The sequence below is a fragment of the Chrysemys picta genome, chromosome 25, assembly GCF_011386835.1.
Source record: "Chrysemys picta bellii isolate R12L10 chromosome 25, ASM1138683v2, whole genome shotgun sequence".
Classification (NCBI taxonomy): domain Eukaryota; kingdom Metazoa; phylum Chordata; order Testudines; family Emydidae; genus Chrysemys; species Chrysemys picta.
In genome coordinates this window covers 4,708,632-4,732,962 of record NC_088815.1, presented here as the reverse complement: position 1 = coordinate 4,732,962, position 24,331 = coordinate 4,708,632, and the positions used below count along the sequence as shown (strand labels likewise).

At 51.3% G+C, this 24,331-nt stretch overlaps 1 protein-coding gene across 1 annotated transcript; it reads left to right on the top strand.

The window, feature by feature from the left end:
* Positions 1-17: 17 nt before the first annotated feature.
* On the top strand, positions 18-24,018 carry MEX3D (mex-3 RNA binding family member D). Its single transcript, XM_008171316.4, has 2 exons — positions 18-925; positions 21,772-24,018. Exons 1-2 carry the CDS (start codon positions 337-339, stop codon positions 23,040-23,042), a joined length of 1,860 nt encoding a protein of 619 aa, XP_008169538.3. The 5' UTR covers positions 18-336; the 3' UTR covers positions 23,043-24,018.
* Positions 24,019-24,331: the final 313 nt, after the last annotated feature.

Sequence of the window (24,331 nt, the reverse complement as noted above, 5' to 3'; positions counted from 1 at the left end):
GGGAGTCCGGGCCGCCGCGCATGCGCCCGGCTCGCCCCTGACCCATTGTTGGGCTGGGGCTGACGTCCTGGGCCTCTGGGAGGAGCCGGGAGGGGGGGCGGCAGTGGGGGGAGGCGGGGGGCGCTGCTCGCGGCAGCCCCTTCTAGCCCTGCGGCTGCCGCTGGATGCAGGCGGCCGGCCGGCGAGCAGACAAAGGAGGCGGAGGGAGGCGCGGCGGCGAGGGAGAAGCAGAAGCAGGAGCGGGAGGGAGAGAGGCTCCAAGTGCAGGCGGAGCTGTCAGCCCCGGGAGAAGGGGACCGGCCAGCAGCGGGTCCCGGCTCGCCTCGGCTCGCCAGCATGCCCAGCTCCATCTACCAGCCTGACGGGGGGGAGGCAGCCTGCTGCCCCCCTCACTGCCTGGGGCTGCTGAGCGCCCCCCCGCCGCCCCCAGCCGCTGGGGCTGGGCAGCAGGGGCACGGCGAGCAGCCGCTGCCGGAGTCCGAGCCGGAGCGAGGAGGGCAGCAGCCCCCGGCCGATCAGGAAGAAGCGGCAGCAGCGCTGAGGTTTGCCCTGGACCAGCTCTCCATCTTGGGGTTGGAGGAGGAGGAGGCAGAAGAAAGGGTGATTGAAGAAGGAGGAGTGGAGGAGGAGGTGCTGGAGATTGGGGATGGAGGGCTGGAGGAAATGGACCATGGCTCAGGGCTGGACAGGGGAGTTGGGATGCTGGGGGGGCTGCCAATGTTGGATCCAGATGTGAGCCCCTCCACCTCCAGCACCACTTCCCCTCCAGATGTGTTCAGCAACTTTCACCCCCACCTGGGCCACCACCACTCCATCTTGGCTGAACAGATGAGCATCATTGGAAGCAGAAAGAAGAGCGTGAACATGACTGAGTGTGTCCCTGTCCCCAGCTCTGAACATGTAGCAGAGATTGTGGGGAGACAAGGTAAACTTCAGCGGCCTTTTTTTCCTTTTGTTTTACCCATTGTGTGTCTTCCCTTGTACCCCTTCAATTCCCCCACTCTATTGTAGGCAGCTTTTCAGTTTTGATACCTTCAGGTAACACACTATCTAAAATGGAGAAAGGAGGAGATGCAAGTCCATGAGTCTGGTTAATAAGCCAAAATATCTATATATATGTCACTTAAAATATTCCCTCTATATGTACTGAGAGATTTTAATAGATCCTATATATGTAATTCATGTCTGAATAACTTGACTTGGGAACCAGAGGACACTGGTAGATTTGGAGAGAAATGGAGATTCCTGTAGCTTAAATACTCCTGGGCCACTGCTCTGTACCAGTATCTAGTTAGAAAGGTGTTTGCTTGTCTTTTGGAGAGCCATGGCATGCACAGAAATGTGTGTGCTATGTTTTTTTGTGTGTCCCCCCCCAGACAGCAATCAGAAAGTATGAGATGCACTGGCCCATCCCAGTTTTTATTTGGGTCAGTTTTAGTCTTTGTTTCTTTGTGCTGAGGAGAGTGGAGTGGAAACTTGTTAGAAATAAAACCCCTTCCAACTCTTTATGTGGAGACACTTTTAATTCTATTGATTTTATGAACAAGCCCTCTCTCTGTGTGCCATTTTAAAATGACTCCACATTTGTAAATATTTTACTAGAGTTTGCTGTTGTCTAAACTATATAGGCCTGCTACACACTGTGTATATTACATATATACACACCCACAAAGTTCTCATGTTTACTGGACTTCTCAAGTCTGTGGAAATAGACTGTAAAGTATAAATGGCTATGAAATAGATGGAAAATACTTCCATTTATTTGAATGATTTCCCCCCCACACACACTTAATGTAATATTTACTATCAGCCTTAATTGATCTCAGTTGGATTCTTAATTTCATCTACTAATTTAAAATATGTTAAACACTTGAGATATGAAGTAGCTGTGGAGGGGCGCAGGGATCCCTGACTGCAAAAAAATCTGTCACAAAAGGACACAAGGGCACGCCTCAATGCTTGTGGTACTTAGCTGGGTGTGTGCCGGGCGCGTTTTGTTTCTTTAAAATAAAAATATATTTTAGTCTTTAAAGTTACTTCTTAAAGAAAAACCCAAAATAAATAAAATGGGCATTTTTAGTATCAAAAATAATTGTCGAGATCTTAGTCTTGCCTGTTTGCGAACTGACCTCCAGTGTATTTGGTCTGAGGTGCAGCCTTTCCTCCCTCATCTTTCTGCCTTGACCTCCGACTGTTGCCTCTCTTTGTAGGTGTGCGGCTCACGGTGATCATTTCATTTTAATGGAGAGGATTTGTGGGGCCCTTGTGCATTTTTCATGGGTGGAAGTGGGGTAGTGTGGCAGCCCATTGTTCTCTTTGTTAGCTAGAGCCATGCTGTGATTAGCATGATGACATCATACTCTCTGCTTCCCATTGGCCTGCTCCCAGAGCTCCAACCCACTTCCAGGCATACACAATCCCAATTTATACCAACTGCTCATGCTCGGCCTCAACTTTCTGTGGTTCCCTTTCTATTACTGGAGGCTGTGCTGAGAGCTTGTGAAGCAGCGAAAGGTGGGCGTGATCGCTGTACGGATGATACCTGGGAAACTGACTCCTGGGACAGAGTATAGCAGGATCTCACTGCTTCTTGGCCAATGCCACAGGAACTTAATCTCTGATCCATCCTCTCTTGGGGGATAGATTCAATTATCTAATAGGTCTTTTCTATCTCTTAACTGTTAGGATCCCAAACCAGAGTCCGGTGCCCTTTCAGTAACTCAGATTTACTGTCTGCTTGGGTGACTGAACTATAGAAAAGCCACAATTCCAAGTCTCATCAACCCTTATTAAGTTAAACGTGTGTCTCCTTAGGTTGCGTGCTCCTAGTCCTCCCGGAAATACTTGGTGCAGAGGGAAGGCTGGATGCTTGTCAAACTCTGGGAACTGGTGTGGTTTATGCAAATACGCTGCAAGGTCATTAATAATCAATGTGATTTAGGAGTGGCATGCTGTGAGGGAGAGAGCGCCCTGGAATAGCACATGTAAAGGCTGAAATGGGATAGAAACTTGGGTTCGTAACACTAACGGAATGTAGTTGCTTCCACTACCCCCACCCCACAGGGTAAATATTGAAATACCTTTTAATTTTTCTGTTTTTTCCTCTTTCCGTGTTCCCTGTCTCCCTCATCTCCCGGCTCTTCCAGGCAATTGGAGCCTGATTCAGTTCTGCTCTGCGGCCCCTTTTCTGTCATAAAGAAGTAGTAGGGCTGGCAGATTCAGCTCTGGAGGGATTCCTAGGGTGCCATCAGGTTGGTGCTGCCCTGGTTGTGTGCCACCCCATGGAGGGGCATGTCGGGACGTTTCCAGGGGAGAGGGGATGTAGCTATTCTCAACCACCAGAAAAGCCCTTCAGACAACCGGTGCAAATTAGGACTGTTTTGAGGCTGCTCCAACTTGCATCAGAGGTCAAACTGTATCTGACCCAGCCCCAGAATAGGGAAGGCACAAAGGTGACTTCACTTCCTCTTGGTCCTGCAGCAAGCTCAGGTTGAGTGCAGAAATGAAATCAAGCCCTTCCCATTCACAGGTTGTCTGCTTGAAATTCTTGGCTTTGTGCAGATCTGTCTTGTACCTTTCCCCAGACCTGGGATCTAACTTTCCACTGTGCCCTCAACCCTTTTTGGGAAGTACAAGTAGTGCTCTTGTGGTTTTGAAGCCCCCTGCACAAGTATCTCTGAGCCTTTTTTAGCCCCAGCAGAGGGATGATGAGAGCTGTGGTTTTAAATGACTGGGGCTTCTGTGCATAACTGCAGTGTCCTAAGAATCTTTTATGGCTGCATGAAACTGGTGTGAAATACAAGCTCCAGAATGAATTGGGTACCAAGATCCCTTGATCACTATGGACACATGAATATTAATCCTTACAATATGCTTCTATGTTAAAGTCAAGTCTACTTTAGTAGGATGGACCTTTCACCCCAGTGAGGTAGAATTCCCAATTAAGAGAAAGTAGCAGAGATCCGTTGCCAGTGTTCTTTAGTACAGGCCTTCTCAACCCTTTTCTTTCTGAGGCTCCCACAACATGCTAGAAAAACTCCACGGCCCACCTGTGCCACAACAACTGTTTTTCTGCATATAAAAGCCAGGGCCAGTGTTGGGGGGTAGCAAGCAGGGTAATTGCCTGGGTCCCATGCCACAGGGGGCCCTGCGAAGCTAGGTTGCTCAGGCTTTGGCTTCAGCCCTGGGTGGGGGGCTCAGGGCCCTGGGTTTCAGCCCCAAACAGTGGGACTTTGGTTTTCTGCCCTGGGCCCCAGCAAGTCTAATACTGGCCCTGCTTGGTGCCCCCCCCCCAGGGGGCCTCAGACCCCTGGTTGAGAACCACTGCTTTAGTGCCTAGTCTGGGCTAAATTACTAGAGGTAACTGATATCTTAGCTGAGGGTGGAAAACCCTCCCTTTGCCTCAGTTTCCCTGTCTGTAAAATGGGGAATTATTTTGCCCATAGTCACACAGTGAGCCAGTGGCAGAACTAGAACTAGAATTGATGTCTCCTAACTCCCCAGTTTGGTGAGCTGACCACCGCAGAACATGGCCTTAGTGCAGTTTAGGCATCCCCATTTTACAGATGAGGAAACTAAGACCAAGAAGTTAACTGACTTTTCCTGGGCCTGAAAGATTGTTTCTAAGCCAGGATAAGAATGGAAGTGTTACTGTCTCCTAGATCTGTGCTTGGACTACTAAGCCCCACCTCTATGGCCATAATATATTCCTTCTGTGTTACGATTCCGTGTTGTAAAGGTTCTGCCACCTTGGCTCCTAAATCAGTTGTAATAAGGAAAATGAGCATGAGGTGTAGTGTGGGAAATGCTTTGTTCCAAGGATGTTTACAAGGATGAATGCACCATGGGCCCCTGCAGGCGGAGAGAGCAATGGAAGGGTCATGGGTGAAATCAGTTTGACCTAAGCAACCATTGGACATTTTATCCACATCACACACTCGCTGTGCAGTCCAGACAGACTCAGTGTGTGTATTCAGGGGAAAGCCCTGGACTTGGAGTGTTGCAGATCAGGATTGAGGAGCATCGGCAGAGCAGAGGTTGGGGGGAGATCCCAGAGACTGAATAGCGATGGGGGGGGTTGCACATCTGGATTGAGGTGCATCGGCAGAGCTTTTCACACCATTTTTTTGGAGCAAGGACCGTGCCTTCCAATATGTCTGAAGCCCACCTGGCCCTTTGTGGGAGTAACTGGAAGGCAGATACCAGCCCTTGGCTGTACAGTGTTTAGTTGCCTGGCTTCCATAAGCACCAAACTGAACTATCACAATAGACTGAGTGTGAAAGACTTCAAGAGCCTGTCGGGCAGCAGTTTCCCCATCAGAAATACGTTGTTCACTGTGACTCCCCACCCTTCTTCCAAGTCTATTAACCTTATGGTTCCCTGGGACTTCCGGGGACCCGCCGCGGCTGGCCTGTGCTGTGTAAAGTAGCACATCTGCTCGGTCAAACAACTGGCGCTCATCAGCTGAGCTTACAGAAACAAGGAGGTGTTCAGCAAAACGCGACCGAGCAACCCCCCCATCCCAGGGTGAGAGGCGGCTGGAGCGGTTTTGGGGAAGGTGCCCAGCGGCTGTGCGTCTTCCTGCAAGCTGCCTGAGAGTGGGGAGCATAGGGCCCTTCCCCTCTCCTCCGCATCCTTACCGCTTCGGGTGGCACACGGCGGTACCAAAAAGCAACTCAGCCCAGAGGGATTATGTTGTCATGCCTTTGCATGCAAACCCGTTCATGAATCTGGCTGTGGGCGGGGCCGGCTCTAAGAAGCGCTGTAGGCATGAATTGCAGTAATATGGTCTTCTTTTGAACCAGCAAAAACCATAGCAGTACTAATGAAATCAGTGCTGGGCGGGGGCGTGGTTACTGGAGCAGAGGAATTGATGGAGGTTACTGGCCCACGCTTCTGACATCCCCTCTCTTCAGCTAGGCCCCAAGTTACCATTGATTGGAGCAGGGAAAGGACTCCTGGGTTCTATTAGCTCTGACTTGGAGTTACTTCCTCTCTCTGGGACTCAGTTTCCCCATTTGTGATATGGGGACAGTTCTTATCTCGGCAAGGGATTTAGAAGAGTTGACGTTTGTACAGATCCTTGGAGGCAAGGTGTTAGAGAAGGGTGAAATACGGCCGCTGTTTGACCTCACTCCAGGTGTCCCAGTAGTTCCAACACTGAGAACATGCTGTAAGACCACGAGTCCCAACTTCACATGGGTGATGATGTATTGCTCTCACCTAGGCCGCTAATGATCTTCCTTTTGTTTTACTGCTCTCTGTCCTTTCTGAGCCCTAACCCAGCTCGTCTCTCTGCCTTCACGCCCAGCATGTCAGATAAAAGGAGCATTTTATTATATCCCTTTATATCAGTCTGAAATTTCCTTCCCAAATGTGTCTTCCCCTTGGTCTGAGCTCAGGGCCAGAAACACCCTGTGCTATTACAGAGCTCTCCGATCACTGCATTATCTGGGTGCTAATCTTGGCTGACACTAAGGGTATTCTACACTGCAACTCCTCCCCTTCACCCCCCCCCCCACAGTAGCAAGTCTCAGAAGCCAGGTCAACTGACTCGGGTTTGTGCTGGGCTAAAAATAGCAGTCTAGATGTTCCTGCACGAGCTCTGAAACCCAGCGAGGATGGTGGGTCTCGGCACCCCAGCGGAAATGTTTACGCTGCTGTTTTTAGCTCCATAGAGAGACCCTGAGTCAGTTGACCCAAGCTTTGAGGGTATGTCTATACAGCAAAGCAAAACCCGTGGCTGGCCCATGCCAGCAGACTCGTGCTTGGCTGCGGGGCTGTTTCGTTGCTGTGTTGACTTCCTGGGTTGAGCTGGAACCCAAGCACTGGGACCCTGCCACTTCACGGGGTCCGAAAGCCTGGGCTCCATCCAGCCCAAGGCCAGATGTCTACACAGCAGTGAAACAGCCCTGCAGCCCGAGCCAGCTGGCATGGGCCAGCCACGGGTGTCTAGTAGCTGTGTGGACATACCACCGGCTTTTTTTGCAGGGTAGATGTATCCTGACTTTCTCCGCTGTGGCCTGAAGCAGGTGGCTCGGTCTCCCTGTCTCAGCTTCCCCACCGTCTGGAGAAAGCACAGAGGTACAGCACACGCCTGCCTTTCCCAGTAGTGGTGTAAGGATGAATTCATTACCATTGGCAAGGCGCTTTGGAGCTGAAGAGTGCAACAGAAGTGCTAAATGTGATTGTTCTCCCCCTCTTCATCTAGCCCCAGCCCTGGCGCCTCTTGTGCCAGCGTTGTTCTGTTACACGAGGGATCGCAAGCGCTGTACTGCTGACGGTGGCATGAGACCTTGGATCAGGGAACGGAGGTGGGGATGTGCGTAGCAACTAAGCTTGAGCAGCCTCTTTCACCAAAGAAAGAGTCCCGGGGGGCTAGTTGAGATGTGCTGGCCAGGGTCTTGCTAGAACAGCGGTGGGCAAACTATGGCCCGTGGGACTGTCCTGCTTCGGCCCTTGAGCTCCCGGCCGGGAGGCTAGCCCCTGGCCCCCTCCCCTGCTGTTCCACCTCCCCTGCAGCCTCAGTCGCCATGGCGCCAGCGCTCTGAGCAGCGGGGCTGCGAGAGCCACCGGCCTGCTCTGGTGCTGTAGACTGTGCGCGGCGTGGCTGGCTCTGGCCGAGCGGCGCAGCTGCCAGTCCTGGTGCTCTGAGCGGCATGGTAAGGGGGCAGGGAGTGGGGGGACTGGATAAGGGGTAGGGGGTCCCGGTCGGCAGTCAGGGGACAGGGAGCAGGGCGGTTGGATAGGCGTGGGAGTCCCAGGGGGCCTGGCGGGGGCGGGGGTGTGGATAGGGGTCAGGGCAGGCAGGGGACAGGGAGCAGGGGGGGCTGGATGGGGGTGGGGTCCCGGGGGGGTGGTTAGGGGCGGGGTTCCCGGGAGGGGCCGGTCAGGGGACAAGGAGAAGGGGGGGTTGGATGGGTCAGGAGTTTTAAGGGGTGCAGTCAGGGGGTGGGAAGTGGGAGGGGGCAGATGGGGGGCGGGGGCCAGGCTGTTTGGGGAGGCACAGCCTTCCCTACCCGGCCCTCCATACAATTTCGGAACCCCCATGTGACCCTCAGGCCAAAAAGTTTGCCTACCCCTGTTTTAGAGGTTCCCAAGGGGCTGTCCCAGCAGCTAGGGCTGTAAGCGTCTCTTGTAGGTAAGCCCTGCCCATCCTCAGACTTGCCTTGGTGCTGCCGGGGATGGCAGCACTGCAGGCTGGCCTGTGTGTGATCTCAGGGTGTGCTAGAGGGTAACTGTAGCCAGGGTGTGTACCAGCCCCTGCCTGATGGATGCTAAAGTGGAGTCCGCCGGCTTCGTGCAGAGTCTTGTGGGACAGGAGCTGCTGATGTGTGCTGAAGTGAAAGGAGGGGGAAGCTGGTGGAGAGGGGCTTGGCCAGACCAAAGGCAGGAACAGAGAGACCCAGCTTTAAATGAAGTCAGCAGCAGTATCCCAAACCAAGGCAGAAAGGACCTATTTCCCCTCCCTACTGTCCAGCTCGCTTCCTGGTCCTGTGCTCTGTCCTTGGGGAGCCAGGAGCATGGGGGTGACGTGCTGGTTTTGTCCCACAGCTCAGCTCTGGCTTGCATTTGGGGAGTGAAGACAGAGCTCAGGCAGCCTGAATCCAAACAGTTCTTGCCTGTGGGGCAGCACATGTCCTGGACAGTGGGGGTGAGAAGCCATGCAGTGTGAATAAGTCAGTTACTTTCCTCAAGTCCAAGCCTGAGCCAAGAGCAGTAAACCCAGTGTGTGAATGCAGACTCTATGCTTACGGTGCAAAGGGGACTCTGATTTGGAGCAGTCCTGCAGCCGTGGCCACGCTGCACTAGCTAGGAATGTCGGGGAGATATTTTCTACCCCGGTGGCACTTCGAAGTGAGAGACTCTTAATCCCGCTCTGGTTTCTCACCAACATCACCCCAGGTCAGTTTAGAGAGGCGATGGGCTCCAGCAGCTGCTGCCCCACCCTGGCATTCGTGAAGTGCTCCCCGCTGGTGACTTGGCCAGATTCCAGCTTGGGTACCTGCCTTCTGCCTCTGCCCTGTTTCCGCTGTTCTTCACTTCCTGTCCTAAATGGATGGTAACATCTTAACAGCGCACAGCAACGCTGCACCATTTCCACCCCAGAGGTGGGTGCAGTTCATAAGTGGCTTCTGCGATTCCTGTGTGTGGTTCTGTACATTAGTGTCTCCCTCTAAAGTGCGTCGTGATCCCTCAGGGATGAAAGGCACGGTGTCAGCGTAAGATGATTATCACGATATATGTGCCTGCTATTGAAACGTAGCCGTTCTGCCCCCGCAGCACTGCAGGAGGGGCCGTGGAGAGAGCCGCACGGCCATTTAAAATGAGACGGAGGAATTTGGCCAAACAGCAGAGTCTAAATGTCAGCAAGTGACTGGGGCTGGGAAGGGAGGACTTCAAGAGAAGCATCCATTTAAACCAGTCTATTGAGTCTCCTTTGCTGGGTGGAGATGTGGGTCGGGACCAAGCTTGGCTGCTTGGTTTGAATACAGCTATGGCCATCTTCACCCCCTGCCCTGCACTGAGCACTAGAGCACGTGCTTAGAGTAAAGCACCTGTTGACATGCTGTCCCGATCGAGCCTACGTCAGGACTGAACATTTTCTTTTAGGACCCTGAAGTGAAACGTAACCTATTGCAGCTGGAGATGAGGGAACCTCTCGGCGTGTTTGTCAAACCAAGCGGGAGCGAATGGATGAGTTACAAACTGGAATGTCGCTGCGAGTGGTTCCCCCGGGGGCCGGGCGAGATTCGCTTTTGTCTGTAGTAGAAACGTGGATCTAACTTTGTTGTTAGACATGTAGCAAAGTTTGTGCCCTTTTCCTCCCCTCTCCCCACTGAATGATCGACCCTGCCAAGCAGCGCAGCCTTGTTCTGTGTTAATACCGTACAGCAACGCGGCTCAGCTTACCCAGCTCTCTGAGGCAGGGAGTGGCTTGTGCTCTGTTCGTACAGCGTGTGGGCCGTGACTAGGGCTCTGAGGTGACCTGCAAATACAAATAGTAAATACTACATGTAGCCACACCGCCACATTTGGGAACGTTCCTGGCCCCTCTACAGCCCTGATGGGCAGCTCTCCTTCTCCCTGTTTGGTACAGCAGGCCTGCCATTCAGCCATTTCGTCACCCTTTGGATCAGGGCGGTCGATACCGCTCCCTCCCCAGTGGTTTCTCCAGACAGCACGGCTCCCTTCTGTCCTAGCTCTCCGGGACTGTCCCGCCCGTCTGCCTCCCTTCCTCCCCTGCCCCAGTGCCCCGCTTTACAACCCTTGCCCTAGTCGCACCTCTGCTGCCCTGTTCCATCCTTAGTGAACAAAGACCCCTCCCAGATATTGGCGCTCTCCCTGACATCCCAGCTGCCCAGGGCAGTGCAAGCTGCTACACAGTAACTGTCCTTGCATAGGATACGGCCTCCTTTGTGTGCCGGGTCGGGATTCCTGAGTGTGCTAACAGATCTGTAGCTGCTCTCTACGGAACCGTGGCCTGCACGGTTTCCCATTGCCCAGTGCTCTGTGCGTATACTGCAGTGTAGTCTCAATCCCCAGCGTGGCTTGGTTTCTGGCTGTTACTTAACTACACGGCTGTACAGGTTTCTGTTGTCTTTTTTTTTTTTTTAGGTTGGATCTGCCCTTGCAACTTGTAAATTACAAGCCGCTCAGTCTCTGTGTCCGTGCCAGCCATTCGCCTCCTTAGCAGCTGACCCTCTGCACTGTGCGAACTCCCGCTGAAACTCTTCTCTGGCCATTTACTAAGGGCCTGATTCAGCAAAGCCCTGAAGCACGTTCTTAAGCTCCATTGGAATCTAAGGCCCGGGCTGCACACAGATTTTACACGGCTATAACGGTGTCCGTTCGGAGTGGGGTTTATTTTCCCAGTGTCGTTATACTGGGAATGCCCTGTCAGTTCTGCTGGTATAAAGGTGCCTAGTACTGACGTGGCTTATTCGCTTTCCCATACAGGAATAAGCTATGCGGGTATAGCTTTGATACCAGTAGAACTGGACCCATCTCGTTAAGCACTACAGAAGATACTCGCTAGTAGCAACATCCTCGTTCCCTTTTGCTCTGCTGCTCCTAAGCAGCTGTTGCTGTTATGGGGCGTTTCGTCTGACCAAAGGCCGCGTGCTTTTTCTGAGACGTAAAAGAGCTCCAGTACTCGCTAACTATCTATAATTGCAACAATGCAATGTATGTTTGTTATTATTGCTACAGTATTGCATTAGTGTACATCCTGTACATTTTAACATGTGCTCTGTTCTGCATTTGTAGCCTACTAACATATTGTAGCAATAAAATGGTATTCATTGCGTTAACATTATAAAAGTATCAAGTTTTATTTTTATGTTTTGAGAATAATCCGACATCGACCATGATAACAAACACAGCCTCTTTGTTCTTACTTGTGAACATTTTTTGTATTCGCACTTAACTGTAATACTTCGTATGCCCTGTAAGTCCCCCTGGATGAGGGCATCTGCTAAGCAAATACATAATACTGTAATAACCTAAATTAAAGTAGTATTCCACATCCAAGTGCATTCTGTTTATACAGTATCCACTTGTACATTAATTATGAATGGATAAACTCATGTCAGGTGAAAGAACTCTGTTAATTTGCTCTGCTTCTTCTCAGTCACAATTTTGATTTGAAGATGGAATTCAGTGTCCCCAAGAGACCTGTAGACCCTGTCACGTCGTCCCCCTAGCTGCGAAAAGTGCCAAAGTTTGTGCAAAACCTTCAACAGCTTAGAGTTGGTTGGAGGTGGAACGTCCTCAAAATCATCCTCTCTCTCTTGATTATGATCCGTTTCATCAACACAAGCTCGTTTCTCTGGCCTCAGTAATTCCTCATCGGGCAGCTCTCCGAATGTGACCAAACCCTCAGCCGCAGCAGCTACTAAGTTTAGCAAAGTTTGTGCCCTTCTCCCCTCCCCCCACTGAATGATCGACCCCGCTTTTTCCATGTTGACTGGAAGTGGGACATCGTTCGGGGGGGTCGACAAACTCTTCGACATCCTCGTCTCGCCCACCTTCCACTGCACAACAAGTTTGCCTTTCCTGAAACAGTTGGATGTTGTTGTCGGCTTTACATCTTGCCAGGCCTCTGCAATGGCATGAACCAATGAGTTGAAGAAGGAAACGTGAAGGACCAACAAATACTGCTCCATTCCCACTGTAATCTACTACAGAGAATTCTTTCCTGGATGCTGGCTGGTGAGTCTTGCCCACGTGCTCAGGGTTTAACTGATCACCATATTTGGGGTCGGGAAGGAATTTTCCACCAGGGCAGATTGACAGACGCTCTGGAGGTTTTTTGCCTTCTCTGCAGCGTGGGGCACGGGTCACTTGCTGGAGGATTCTCTGCACCTTAAGGTCTTTAAACCACGATTTGAGGACTTCAGTAACTCAGACATAGGTTAGGGGTTTGTTACAGGGTGGGTGGATGAGATTCTGTGGCCTGCATTGTGCAGGAGGTCAGACTAGATGATCATAATGGTCCCTTCTGACCTTAAAGTCTGAGTAATCCGGATCCGGGTTATCCCGATTCGGTCTGCTGTTTGCGGCCTTGGTTTCCAGGGTGTGCACAGGGTGCGTGACGAGAACGTAGCAGCACTGACCCTGCGTGTTCTAGGGGTATCGCCCTCCTCTCCCATTGCAGAGGGGTTCCAATTCCCTGCTGTTCCACAGACTCTGTGTGACTTGGGCAAGTCATGTCGTCCCTCCTCACCTCAGCGTGGTATCTGTAAAAGGGGGATGATGCTGGTAACCTTGGACTGTGCTACACAGATGGTCATAATGGTCCTTTCTGGCCTTAAAATGAATCTGTGGGTGCTCGGCACGTCAGCAGGCCTGGCCCCAACCCTGTAACCCCTACGGCACTGAAGAGTAGTCTTTCCCCAGCTCATATTGAATTGCCCTGGGGATTAGACGCCTCCCCCATGCAGTAACGGTGTCATCCAGTGGCCACTAGAATTATTCAGAGAAGGGTATTTCTTAAGGCGTTAACTAGAGATAGATCTGGGTGGTGCTTGATTTGTGAAGTGGCTGCATCCCTTTGGGATTTACCCTGGTGCTGATGGAAGTTCAGGTACATTGTACCTGTTCCAAGAGCGTGGGTTTTCCGACCAATCTCAGTATGAAACCTCTCTTGCTGAGGGCTTCTGCCTTAGCCAGAGGAGCAGAGTTTGGTTTTATTTTGGAGCAGTTGTATGAACTCTCCCCTCTGTTCTGCACCCAGCAATAGCATCTGTTTCAATGACCTCACAATAGAAGCACCTCATTGGCGCAATGCACATGCTGGAGGCTGGCGTAACAGGAAGTGAGGAATGGCACTGTTCCTGGGCCAGAATAACAGGCAGCCCTTTGATGCCAGGCTACAAAATGTTACTGGGAGCATGGCCAGCACGTGTGCAAATACACCAGCCCGCTTGCACCAGCGGCTGCCATTTTCGACTCTGGACCTCACTGAACCTTTCAGAAGCTCCTGATTTTTTTTTTAATGCCCCCAAGAAACATGAGCGAGGGTTTTAAGGGAAACGTTTCAAATCCCAGGTATGAGGATGGTCTCCAGAGGAGCGTGCGCTGGACTCCAAGCCCCACTGCACATCCACCAGGCTCCCTTCCCGCTGTAACCCTGCATTGCTTGTGAGCCCGATTCTTCCCTGCTCTCACTTACACCTGTGCAAAGCAAATGTAAAGCACTGCCAGAGCCAATGGCAGTATTTTACACACCCTTTGCACGAGGTACCCGGTGGTGAAGAACCAGCCCTATATCTCCTAAGGGAGGAATGCAGTGAGCGTGGTATATATAAAATACGCACTGTTAAAATGACATAGCCGGCCTTACTGGCAGGTGCGCTATCCCGTTCACATCCGGCTTTGCTTATGGAAAGCAGGCAGCATAAAGGGTGAAAAGTAAATCCTAGAATCATAGACGATCAGGGTTGGGAGAGACCTCAGGAGGTCACCTGTCCAATCCCCTGCTCAAAGCAGGACCAACCCCAACTAAATCAAATATTGTTGATCAAAGACCCCGGGCCTGATTTGGAACCCTCGTGGCTTCAGTCGGCTTTGGCAGGAGCTGGGGGGTGTTCGGCACCTCTGCAAACCAGGTTCTTAGGTGCCTTAGGGGTGTGAACAGAGCAGGGGGTGATTACCGCCTCCTTCCCTTGTGCCGTTCAACTGATAGCTCTTGCCAGGAGACCCCAGAATCCTGATCTCTGCTGAATGAAGGAAGTGATTTACCCTGGTGTAGCTTCAGTGGCGTAACAGCCGGGATGCAACTCCCCTTTAACATTGCGGATCAGCTAAAGGGTGCAGTGAGACCATTAATAGTTTGGGATTTGAAAAGTTCTTATTGAAATTCCTGGCCCAAAGCTCTGTGTGGGTGAACTCTGCGCTCTCCTGTTTCTAGGGGATCAAGTCCCAGAACTTTTCTCTTTTTTGCTACTGCATTTCATTTCCTGGCAATCTGTTTGAGGTGCATCCTTTCCCTGATGGAGGCAGAGCCAAGGGAAATGCGTGGAGAGAGAACCCAGGCAAGATCACTAGCGTAATGAGACTTGAAGGTGGGTAGGAAACTTCCTTCAAGGTAACGTGTGGCCAGCATCACGTCAGCCTAGAAGTGTAGATGCCTTTTTATCAATGCGATGGATGCATTGAAGCAGAGCTACTGTACAGATGCACCAGCCATCTTGACGTGGTAGGCTGATTTCCATGTCACTACGTAGCTGTCTCACAACAGTGCTGAGGACGGACTCCTAGGAGCAAAGCAAACAGCGTGTGTATGTAGTTCTTTCCTGTGGCCGGCGATAAAGGCAGAAGGCTCCCTTTCATTGCAGGCTTTTTGCCGGTTCCCCCAACCATCTCATTGCATGGGATTTGAATCTCACTATACCCTGTGAGATTCGAATGAGCACATTACTCGAGAGTGCCAGAGATGTGAGTTTTTCTCCAAACCCAGGAGTAACAAAAGCCCGAGGATCCTCAGCCCTGAGTTAACGCTCTACCAGCCGTGCCTCTTGAAGGCAGCATGATCGCGTGGTCCCACAATGGGACAGGGAGTCAGGCAACCTGGGTTCTGTTCCTAACTCTGCCACTTATTTGCTGTGTGACTTTGGGCAAAGTCTCCTAACCTGTCTGCTCCTTTCTTTCACCATCAGGGGAGAACATCTGCCATGGTGGCAACTGCTTTGAGATCTTCAGGTTAAAGGAGCTGCTTGTAGGCCTGTTGGTTCATCTCCACGCCCAGAGTGTTACCCTCATCTCACAGATGAGGGAACTGGGACCCAGAGCAGGAAATGGCTGGTTGCAGGAAACGCAGCTGTCAGGGACACAGCCAGGCTGGTAATTCAGGAGTCCCAACCTCCCAGACCCACTTAAGCAGACTAAACCTGGCCACACTGACCAACCCATAAATATACCCACCCAGCAGGCTACTAAATGAGTCGTGTCCTGACAGCCCCTAGCCATAAATACACCCACCCAGCTGTTGCTCTAAATTAGTGCCAAAAAAAACCCCACCAACAGAAGAGACAAACGCTTTTCAATTGACATTCAACTTCCTGCATACTTTGACCATGGTGCGGCGCTTTGATTCCTATGGTGTCTCCCAGAGGCTGGCAGACGGAGTCCAGTAGAGTGTGAGAGGGGATGAACTCAGGTGTGTCCTCCAATCTGAGCCCAGAAACGCAGCCCTGTGGCCATTCTGGCTGACTATACCTGGCATGCCATGTGTGTGAGAGAGAGAGCCCCTCGAAACGGTGCTAACAGGGCCCCCGGGCAATTTATCTTCACTCCTTTGATCAGGGAGTGTCATCGGCTAGTCGGCTCCCCTGACAAATTAGGGGATTGGGCCAAAAGAAACCTGATGAGGTTCAACAAGGACAAGTGCAGAGTCCTGCACTTAGGAAGGAAGAATCCCATGCACTGCTACAGACTAGGGACCGAGTGGCTAGGCAGCAGTTCTGCAGAAAAGGACCTCGGGGTCACAGTGGACGAGAAGCTGGATATGAGTCAACAGCGTGCCCTTGTTGCCAAGAAGGCTAACGGCATTTTGGGCTGTATAAATAGGGGCATTGCCAGCAGATCGTGAGACGTGATCATTCCCCTCTATTCGGCATTGGTGAGGCCTCATCAGGAGTACTGTGTCCAGTTTTGGGCCCCACATTACAAGAAGGATGTGGAAAAATTGGAAAGAGTCCAGCGGAGGGCAACAAAAATGATTAGGGGGCTGGAGCACATGACTTATGAGGAGAGGCTGAGGGAACTGGGATTGTTTAGTCTCCAGAAGAGAAGAATGAGGGGGGATTTGATAGCTGCTTTCAACTCCCTGAAAGGGGGTTCCAAAGAGGATGGATCTAGACTGTTCTCAGTGGTACCTGGTGACAGAACAAGGAGTTGCAGTGAGGGAGGTCTACGTTGGCTATTAGGAAAAACTTTTTCACTAGGAGGGTGGTGAAGCACTGGAATAGGTTCCCTAGGGAGAGGGTGGAATCTCCTTCCTTAGAGGTTTTTAAGGCCCGGCTTGACAAAGCCCTGGCTGGGATGATTTAGTTGGGGTTGGTCCTGCTTTGAGCAGGGGGTTGGACTAGATGACCTCCTGAGGTCCCTTCCAACCCTGATATTCTATGATTGAGCAGCTTCCATAAGTAAAATCCAGCTGCATCTGTTCGTTAGGTTTTCTTTCTCCTCACTCCCTTCTGCTTTCCCCCTTCCCCCCAAAAAATTCACATCTGGGTGGGTGGGGAAAACCCCGACATGCCAAGCATCAGCCCCCTGTGTGCAGCAGCTGACATCCCAAGCCCTCTGAATGGGGATGGAGGGGGATGTGAGGAGGAAACAGCCTGGCATAGCCATAACTTGCAGGCAGTCAGCTGCATCTAATCCTGAACTTGTGCTGAAAGCAGCGTTAACTCTGCTGTAACGTGGGTCACGCTGAGCAGACGTAGCCACAGGCCAGGCCTGGAACGTACCTTAGGCACGCAAGTGACTTTGGGGCTCGGGCCCCCAAATGTACATGTTGCCAACCCCAGAGCTAAATTCTTTGCAGTGAGCAGGTTTGCTTCTCTGCTTTATTTGCTGCCTTTTATAGCACCTAGAACACGAGATCTGGAGTGGAGACAACACCCCTTTTTGTCTGCTCCATTCCAAGATTTAGGGAGACCCCGGGTTGGTGACTCTGGGCAGTGCCAGCGGGAACTTAGAGAGACCGAGAGAACCACAGGGTCTGTCTGTCTCCAGCAGACTCAATACAGAATCCCCTTTACATTCGGTCCAGCACAATTCAGTCTTTCTCTGAACACTACAAGTCGCTGGGTGCTTTAATCCAGTCAAGATCTTAGGCCACAATTCTCGCAGAGGGTCCATCTGCCTGTATCATTACTGCCATGTGGAATCCCATGGCAGTCACTGGGTCTCCGTGTGGGAGTAACTGTATTGTAGCTCTTCTCCTGATGGAGGAGGCCCAAGAGAGTGGCATACATCTTTCCTTACTCACCCCGGCTATAGGAAATATCCCCACTGCGGCTAGTGCCACAGAGTCTTGACTGAGGTCTTGTCTACACTGAAAAACTAGCTCCAGTGTAAATGCTCTTGATTTAGTTCTTCTGATGCAAACCCCTAACGTAGGCACATTGCACCAGCACCAAGTCGGGGTCGCTCTCTCTGCTGAAGCACCATTGGTGTAACACCAGCATAAGCCCTGCTGTGCCAGCTCGGCCCTGCGTATGTCAGAAAGGTTGCATCAATGTAACTGCATCAGTGCGGTCACACTAGTCTGAATATCCTTCGTGCACGGGCCTGGAAGGAAGCTTCCTGTTCTGTTTTATACACCGTTGTGCCAGAGGAGTGTAGTTATACCACGCTCATCACTGTAGTATCCGAGCGCCTTCCAGTTGTGCATTAAGCGCCCCGACCCTACACGTCACATAGAATCATAGAATATCAGGGTTGGAAGGGACCTCAAGAGGTCATCTAGTCCAACCCCCTGCTCAAAGCAGGACCAATTCCCAACTAAATCACATGTTGTTTCTCTCCTTCTCTTCCCAGGAGGAGAAGCTTGTGCAGGATCGTGTCTTGTTCTGGTAGAATTTTAGGGTCCTTTTATTTATTTATTTATTTTAATATACATGTTGCTCTCTATTTATGTTAGAGAAGCCAGGTAAAAGAAAGGCATCCGGCACTGGGAGTGGAAGGTTTGTGACGTTCCTTAGTTCCTGGGGGAAGTTCATTCCACAATCTCGGACCAGCCCCCGAGAAAGTTCTGTCCCCCACACAGATGAGCTGATGTTAGTGTGTCCCACTGGGCCAGAGAAATGCAGTTGTCAGCTACAACGAGCAAAGCTGTTGACCACAGTTGTCATCCTGGAGTTTTGTCATGATGTAGGCTTTGGGAAAGCGTAGCAGCCACCCACTATGACCTTCTTGATTGGCTCTATGTTCTAGGTTCTATGCATGATCTCCAAAGCCGGGGAGTCTTCTTGGGGCTTTTTAAAACTACTTCCCCACTCCTTTCTCATCCTCCATAGACTGCCTGGTCCCCAAGCTCCTTCTCAAGCTCAGAACAGCTGGTTGGGTCCCGGGCTTTTGTGACACCTTGATGCTCCTGTTTCAAATGTAACTCATTTCTCTTGTTGGCTTCTACAGAATTGAATGTATTTAATCACTGTGAGAGAGCTCCTGTTTGATAGGGCCGAGCCCCAGTCATTCACACACATGACCAGGAGACCCCTTTGTGAATGACTGGCTGAATTTTGTAAGTGATGAATTAACGTGATCAAAAAGCAAGGATTTGGCATCTAAAAATGCACTCTGCTTGCTCATTTTGACAATTTTTAGTTTTAATTTTCTGACGCACTTAATGCCCTTGTCAGTGTGCTGTGGTATACCTCCTAAAAGCAGCCACGACCTGACTACAGCCTCTTCGCAGTGGTGTGGTGAAAGGAGACCCATTTTATATGCAGATTACTACGGTTCTACAAAGCCTAAGCCTTGGGCCTGGTCCAGTGGTTAGGGCTCCAGCCTTGGGACTTGGGAGAGCCCTGTTCAAGCCCCTGCTCCACCACAGATTGTCTATATGATCTTGGGCATGTCAATGTCTCTCTGTGCCTCAGTTTCCCACCTATACAATGGGTATAATCGCACTGCCCTGACGCACATGGGTTCTGTGATGACAAATGCCTTGCAGATTGTGAGAAGCGCTGTCACTACAGTGATGTGGGGGACATATGCCTTAGATAGGTTGATAACCTGCCTGACAAGGGTCCTTCTAACATATCTCATGGTGTTATCAATATTTACTGGTGACTCTCTTGGACTGTCTTTTTTTCGGTGTTTGTACAGTGCCTGGCATGATGGGCTCTCGGTCATGACGGGCTGCTAGGTGCTGCTGCAGTACAGTTGATTGATAATGTTTTGGGTTAAACCAAAGCTTGGGCAGGCACAGAGGATGTGGGCTCCTCTGCCTTCATGATTGGGAACGAAGGGCAGGAAACAAGCCTGGTCTCTAGATTTAGAATGTGTCACTTGTGTGGATTTTGTTACGAAAAGTGATCCGAGTGCAAGTGGCGCGAACACAAATCGGGCATAGTGGGACCGTAGCTACCGGAAATGTATCCCCAGAGAAGGTTCTGATCGGCGTTAAGGGAGTTACTGGTTGTATTCCAGTCGCCTCTGGAGGCCCCAGCTGAGATCAAGGCCCCATTGGGTTAGGCGCCCTGCACACACGCAGTGAGGGACGCTCCTTGCCACCAAGAGCTCACGGTCTAAATAGACAAGACAGACAACAGGTGCGAGGGGAAACAGAGGCACAGAGCGGGGAAGTGACTTATCCAAGGTCACTTAGCAGGTTGGTGGCAGAGCTGGGAGTAACACCCAGGTCTTCTGAGTACTAGGCCGACACCCCATCCACTAGACTAGCGGCTCTCAGACGATTGTACCCCTTTCAGGAGTCTGCTTTGTCTTGCAGACCCCCAAGTTTCACCTCACTTCAACACGACTTGCTCACAAAATCAGCTCTAAAAAGACACAAGTGCCACAGCGACTATTCCTGAACAATTGTTTCCTTTCTCCTTTTTACCCTATAATTATAAAATAAATCAATTGGAATATAAATGTTGTACTTACATTTCAGCGTGTGGTATAGAGAGCAGTATAAGTAGGTCACTGTCTGTATGATTTTAGTTTGTACTGACGTCACTAGTGCTTTTTACGTAGCCTGTTGTAAAACTAGGCAAATCTCTAGAGGAGTTGATGGACCCCCTGGAAGAGCTCTGCGGACTCCCACCACACCCTGTTTGGGTCTGAATTTTTCTACTGATATTTGGAGACAATAAAACTCATCCCTCTGCTGGCCATAAACCAAAGCTAGACCTCCCCCGCTGTATCTGTGACTTCTGCTACCGAACCACCAATGCGCTAACTCCTCTTGGGAGACATTTTGCTGCACAATACTGCTGATATTCCAGTTATTGACTCCAGGAAACATTTTCCTTAGCCTGGTTCCGTGTGTCACTGGTTTCTCTAGCAAAGGTCAGTCCCTGGCCCTGTGGTCCAAACATCCTCATTCACATCAAGCTTCAAGTTCAGAGTCATTTCCCATTCCCGCTCTGTGGGAGGGGAGACTTTTCCTGAACCCGTACCCCTGGTTGAGAACCACTGGGCTAGATCACTCTGCCTGACCCAGAGATCTTTGAGCCAGAGCTGCAGATATAGGCCCTTAGCTCAGCCCCTAATTAACATAGCCCCTCCTGTGGCACTCCTAGTGGACACGTTCCCTGTCCTCCATTTTGAATTCTTCCTCCAGGCAGAAACACATGAATTTTTTTAGACCAAAAGCAAAGGAAGAAGGGAAGAAATTCTCCCGGTGTGTGTGTCTGGACAGGGGGTCTCAATGGGGCCACGACGAGAGGCTAACAGTACACATGCTAATAAGGGGAACTGAAGAAATAAAAGATGGGCCTGGCAGAGAGAGGGCAGATGGGGGGGGGGCGAGAGGGGGTCCCCTTTTGTTCAGCCTGCCTGGTCTCTGTTTAGATAAACACCCCCCACCCTCCTATCTTTTGGTCATTGGAGTGCTCATGGGTCAGGGTCATTTCAGCTCTCCATGTCACAGGCTGCTCTCACTTAGAGTTTGCTGCCTCCTGAGCTCCGGGAAGACATTCTCCAGCTCCAAATAAAGGACGCATTGGGATTTAAAAAAAACCAAAGGGTCACTTCTCTGCCCCTTCTCGAACCAGCTGCTGAGGTAAAAGTAACTCTTGTGCCTGCGTCCTCGGCCACTTCCTTCCAATCCATCTCTGAGGGGGAAGGCCACCACCTAGGGCTGCCGCAACTATTAACTTGGGCGAGCGTGTCTGTCTCTGTCCCCTTGACCTTGTCCCCACCTCTCTGCCCTTGCACCTCTTTCCTCTGTGTTCACCTGTTGCATGTTGTCTCACTCCTTGATAAGGAGCTCTCTGGGGCAGGGACCATCTGTGTCGTGTTTGCACGATGGGGCCCTGATCCCTGGCTGGGGTCCCGAGGTCCTGCCCCAGTGGACATGGCGACGGGGGGTCAGCAAGCCTGCGTTTTTCACGCTAGCCCATAGCATTCACCAGAACTCAGGTGTAACTTCCTGGCTGTGAAGCGTGAGGCCTCCCCTCTCGGAAGGTCTCCCGGTTGTAAGTGTGAATTCAGGTCTGTTGGCTTCCACGGGCAGCAGGGTGCGCTAGGTTCCCAGCTTCAACCTGGGACTTAACATGTGTCGCTTTCCTGTCTCCTTTGCATTCCAGGCTGTAAGATCAAAGCCCTGCGTGCTAAAACCAACACCTACATCAAGACGCCAGTCAGAGGGGAGGAGCCCATCTTCATCGTGACCGGGCGGAAAGAGGATGTGGAAATGGCCAAGAGGGAGATCCTCTCGGCGGCTGAACACTTCTCCATGATCCGAGCAACGCGCAACAAGGTCAACGGCCTGTCGGGAACCGTGCAGGGTCCCCCCAACCTGCCAGGGCAGACCACCATCCAGGTGAGAGTCCCCTACCGTGTGGTGGGCCTGGTGGTGGGGCCCAAGGGGGCCACCATCAAGAGGATCCAACAGCAGACACACACGTACATTGTTACGCCCAGCCGAGACAAAGAGCCTGTCTTTGAGGTGACGGGGATGCCCGAGAACGTGGACCGGGCCCGGGAGGAGATCGAAGCCCACATCACCATGAGGACAGGCTCCTTCATCGACGTCAGCACAGACAACGACTTCCACTCCAATGGCACCGACGTCTGCCTCGACCTGCTGGGCAGCACGGCCAGCCTGTGGGCCAAAGCCCCCAACCCCACCCGCAGGCCTTCGGCCGGCCTTCGCAACGACAGCCTGAGCTCCCTGGGCAGCACCTCCACCGAATCCTACTACAGTGGCCGGATAGCCGACGCCAGCCCCACCAGCCCGTACAGCACCAGCAACGGCTTCAACTTCAGCGAGTCCCAGGCGCCACCGCTCAGCTCCGAAGACTCTGACTTCGGCTTCGATTTCCTGGCCCTGGACCTCACCACACCCACCACCATCTGGTCTCCCTTCGAGCGCTCCAACCCCCTGCAGGCCTTCAGCAGCTGCTCCTCCATCAACGGCTCGCAGAGACGTAACAGCAGCATCAGCAGGACGGCCACGCCCCGGCACTCTCCGACCCTCCCAGAGAGCAGCGTCGCCCTGGACCACCCCCTAGCCCGCCGCATCCAGAGCGACCCGGTCAGCACCTTGTCCTGGCTGCCCACCCAGGGCTCGCTCTCCTCCTTCTCCAACAGCACAGGCTATTCCTCCTCCTCCTCCCTGCCGGGCAGCATCTCCGGCACCTCCGGCTCCCCCACGGATTCCAGCAGCTCTGACGGGCACCGAAAGAGCTCCCGGGAGTGCATGGTGTGTTTCGAAAGTGAGGTCATCGCTGCCCTCGTGCCCTGCGGCCACAACCTCTTCTGCATGGAGTGCGCCATCCGCATCTGTGGCAAAGCCGAGCCGGAGTGCCCTGCCTGCCACACCCCGGCCACTCAAGCCATCCACATCTTCTCCTAGCTGTCCATCCGGAGTCCGATCGGATGGGCCGCCACCCCCACCCCCACCCCTCTCCCTACAACACAGCTTTTTAAGAACTTTTAACTGTTTAAATCAACCTTTTTATTTAAGGGATTGGATTGGGACTGCGGGTGGGGAGGGTGACAGGCCATGTTTCTTGCTGGGTAGAAAGCTGGAGAGGAAGATGGGGTGGGGGGGAGAAGGGACATGGAAAATGACAGGAAAGAGGGGTGTGAAATTGCAGGAGGGAGAAAAAAAATCAAATGTTTACAGAATAGCTTTAACTCTGAACCCAGGTGTGGAGGCTGGGGAGGAGAACGGGCAGCTGTTCTTCAACAGTTCTTTCCAAATAACAGTATTCAGTTTGCAAAGTGAAATAAACAGAAAGAAAAGGTCCGGTTGCACTTTTTATTTTAGGACACACAAGGGTTGTCTTTATTTTTTTAAAAGCATTTTATTATTATTATAATTTTCTGGGTTTTTGTATGTAGTTATTTTTTTTGGACAGTTCTTGACGGTTCTATAAATATATCTATATTTTTTTTGGTAACAGTTTTATCTTCTATTTTGCCAATGTGAAAGCTGCCCACAATGCATTGAAAAGGACAGGTGTCTTGGCTGGGATGGGGGCGGGGGAGGACTGGGGAAGAGAAGAGGTGTGGGACAGTTGGGGGCACAGTTAAGCACGTCATGTCGCAAAAAAAGATTATTTTGATCGCCTTTTTATTTTGTTTTGTTTAGTTTTATTTTTTTATTTTTTACCTCTTATGTATATGTAGGGAATTTATAGGAAAATATGTACTTTATTGAATAAATTTTAAGAACTAAAATATATTTTATTTTAAAAGAAAATAACGGACCTTTAACCTTACATGGCTAAAGTACTGATTATATATTTGCTGAGCTGACTTGACGGTTATGAAAATTGTATCAAGAGTTTTATTTTTTGACTTCTTAATAAAGACTTTTTACTATATATGAATGTACACTGTCTCTCCGGTGTGCTGCTCTCTGCGAGGTCACATCACTTTGACTCTACAGAGAAACACTGGCATGGTGCAGCTGAACAGCGACCACTCGTACTGCCTGCCCGCCCGTGGAGTTTGTTCAAAGAACGGCAGGCTCCGTTTCAAGCTCCGGCTTTCCAAAACTATTCAGACAGTATGTGCGTGTTGACTCTCTTTTCTTTGCCAAATCCCAATTTTGACAAACTACACGCCAGTTACGTAACATTGCTTCTGCGGTTAGAACTGGTTATTCTCTACTCCCTGCCTTAAAGTGCTAGGTCA

Excerpts from the sequence above, each read along its gene's own strand:
- MEX3D (XM_008171316.4), top strand. The coding sequence starts at position 337 with ATGCCCAGCTCCATCTACCAGCCTGACGGGGGGGAGGCAGCCTGCTGC. Across the intron at positions 926-21,771 it reads AGAGATTGTGGGGAGACAAG|GCTGTAAGATCAAAGCCCTG; the intron begins GTAAACTTCAGC and ends TTTGCATTCCAG.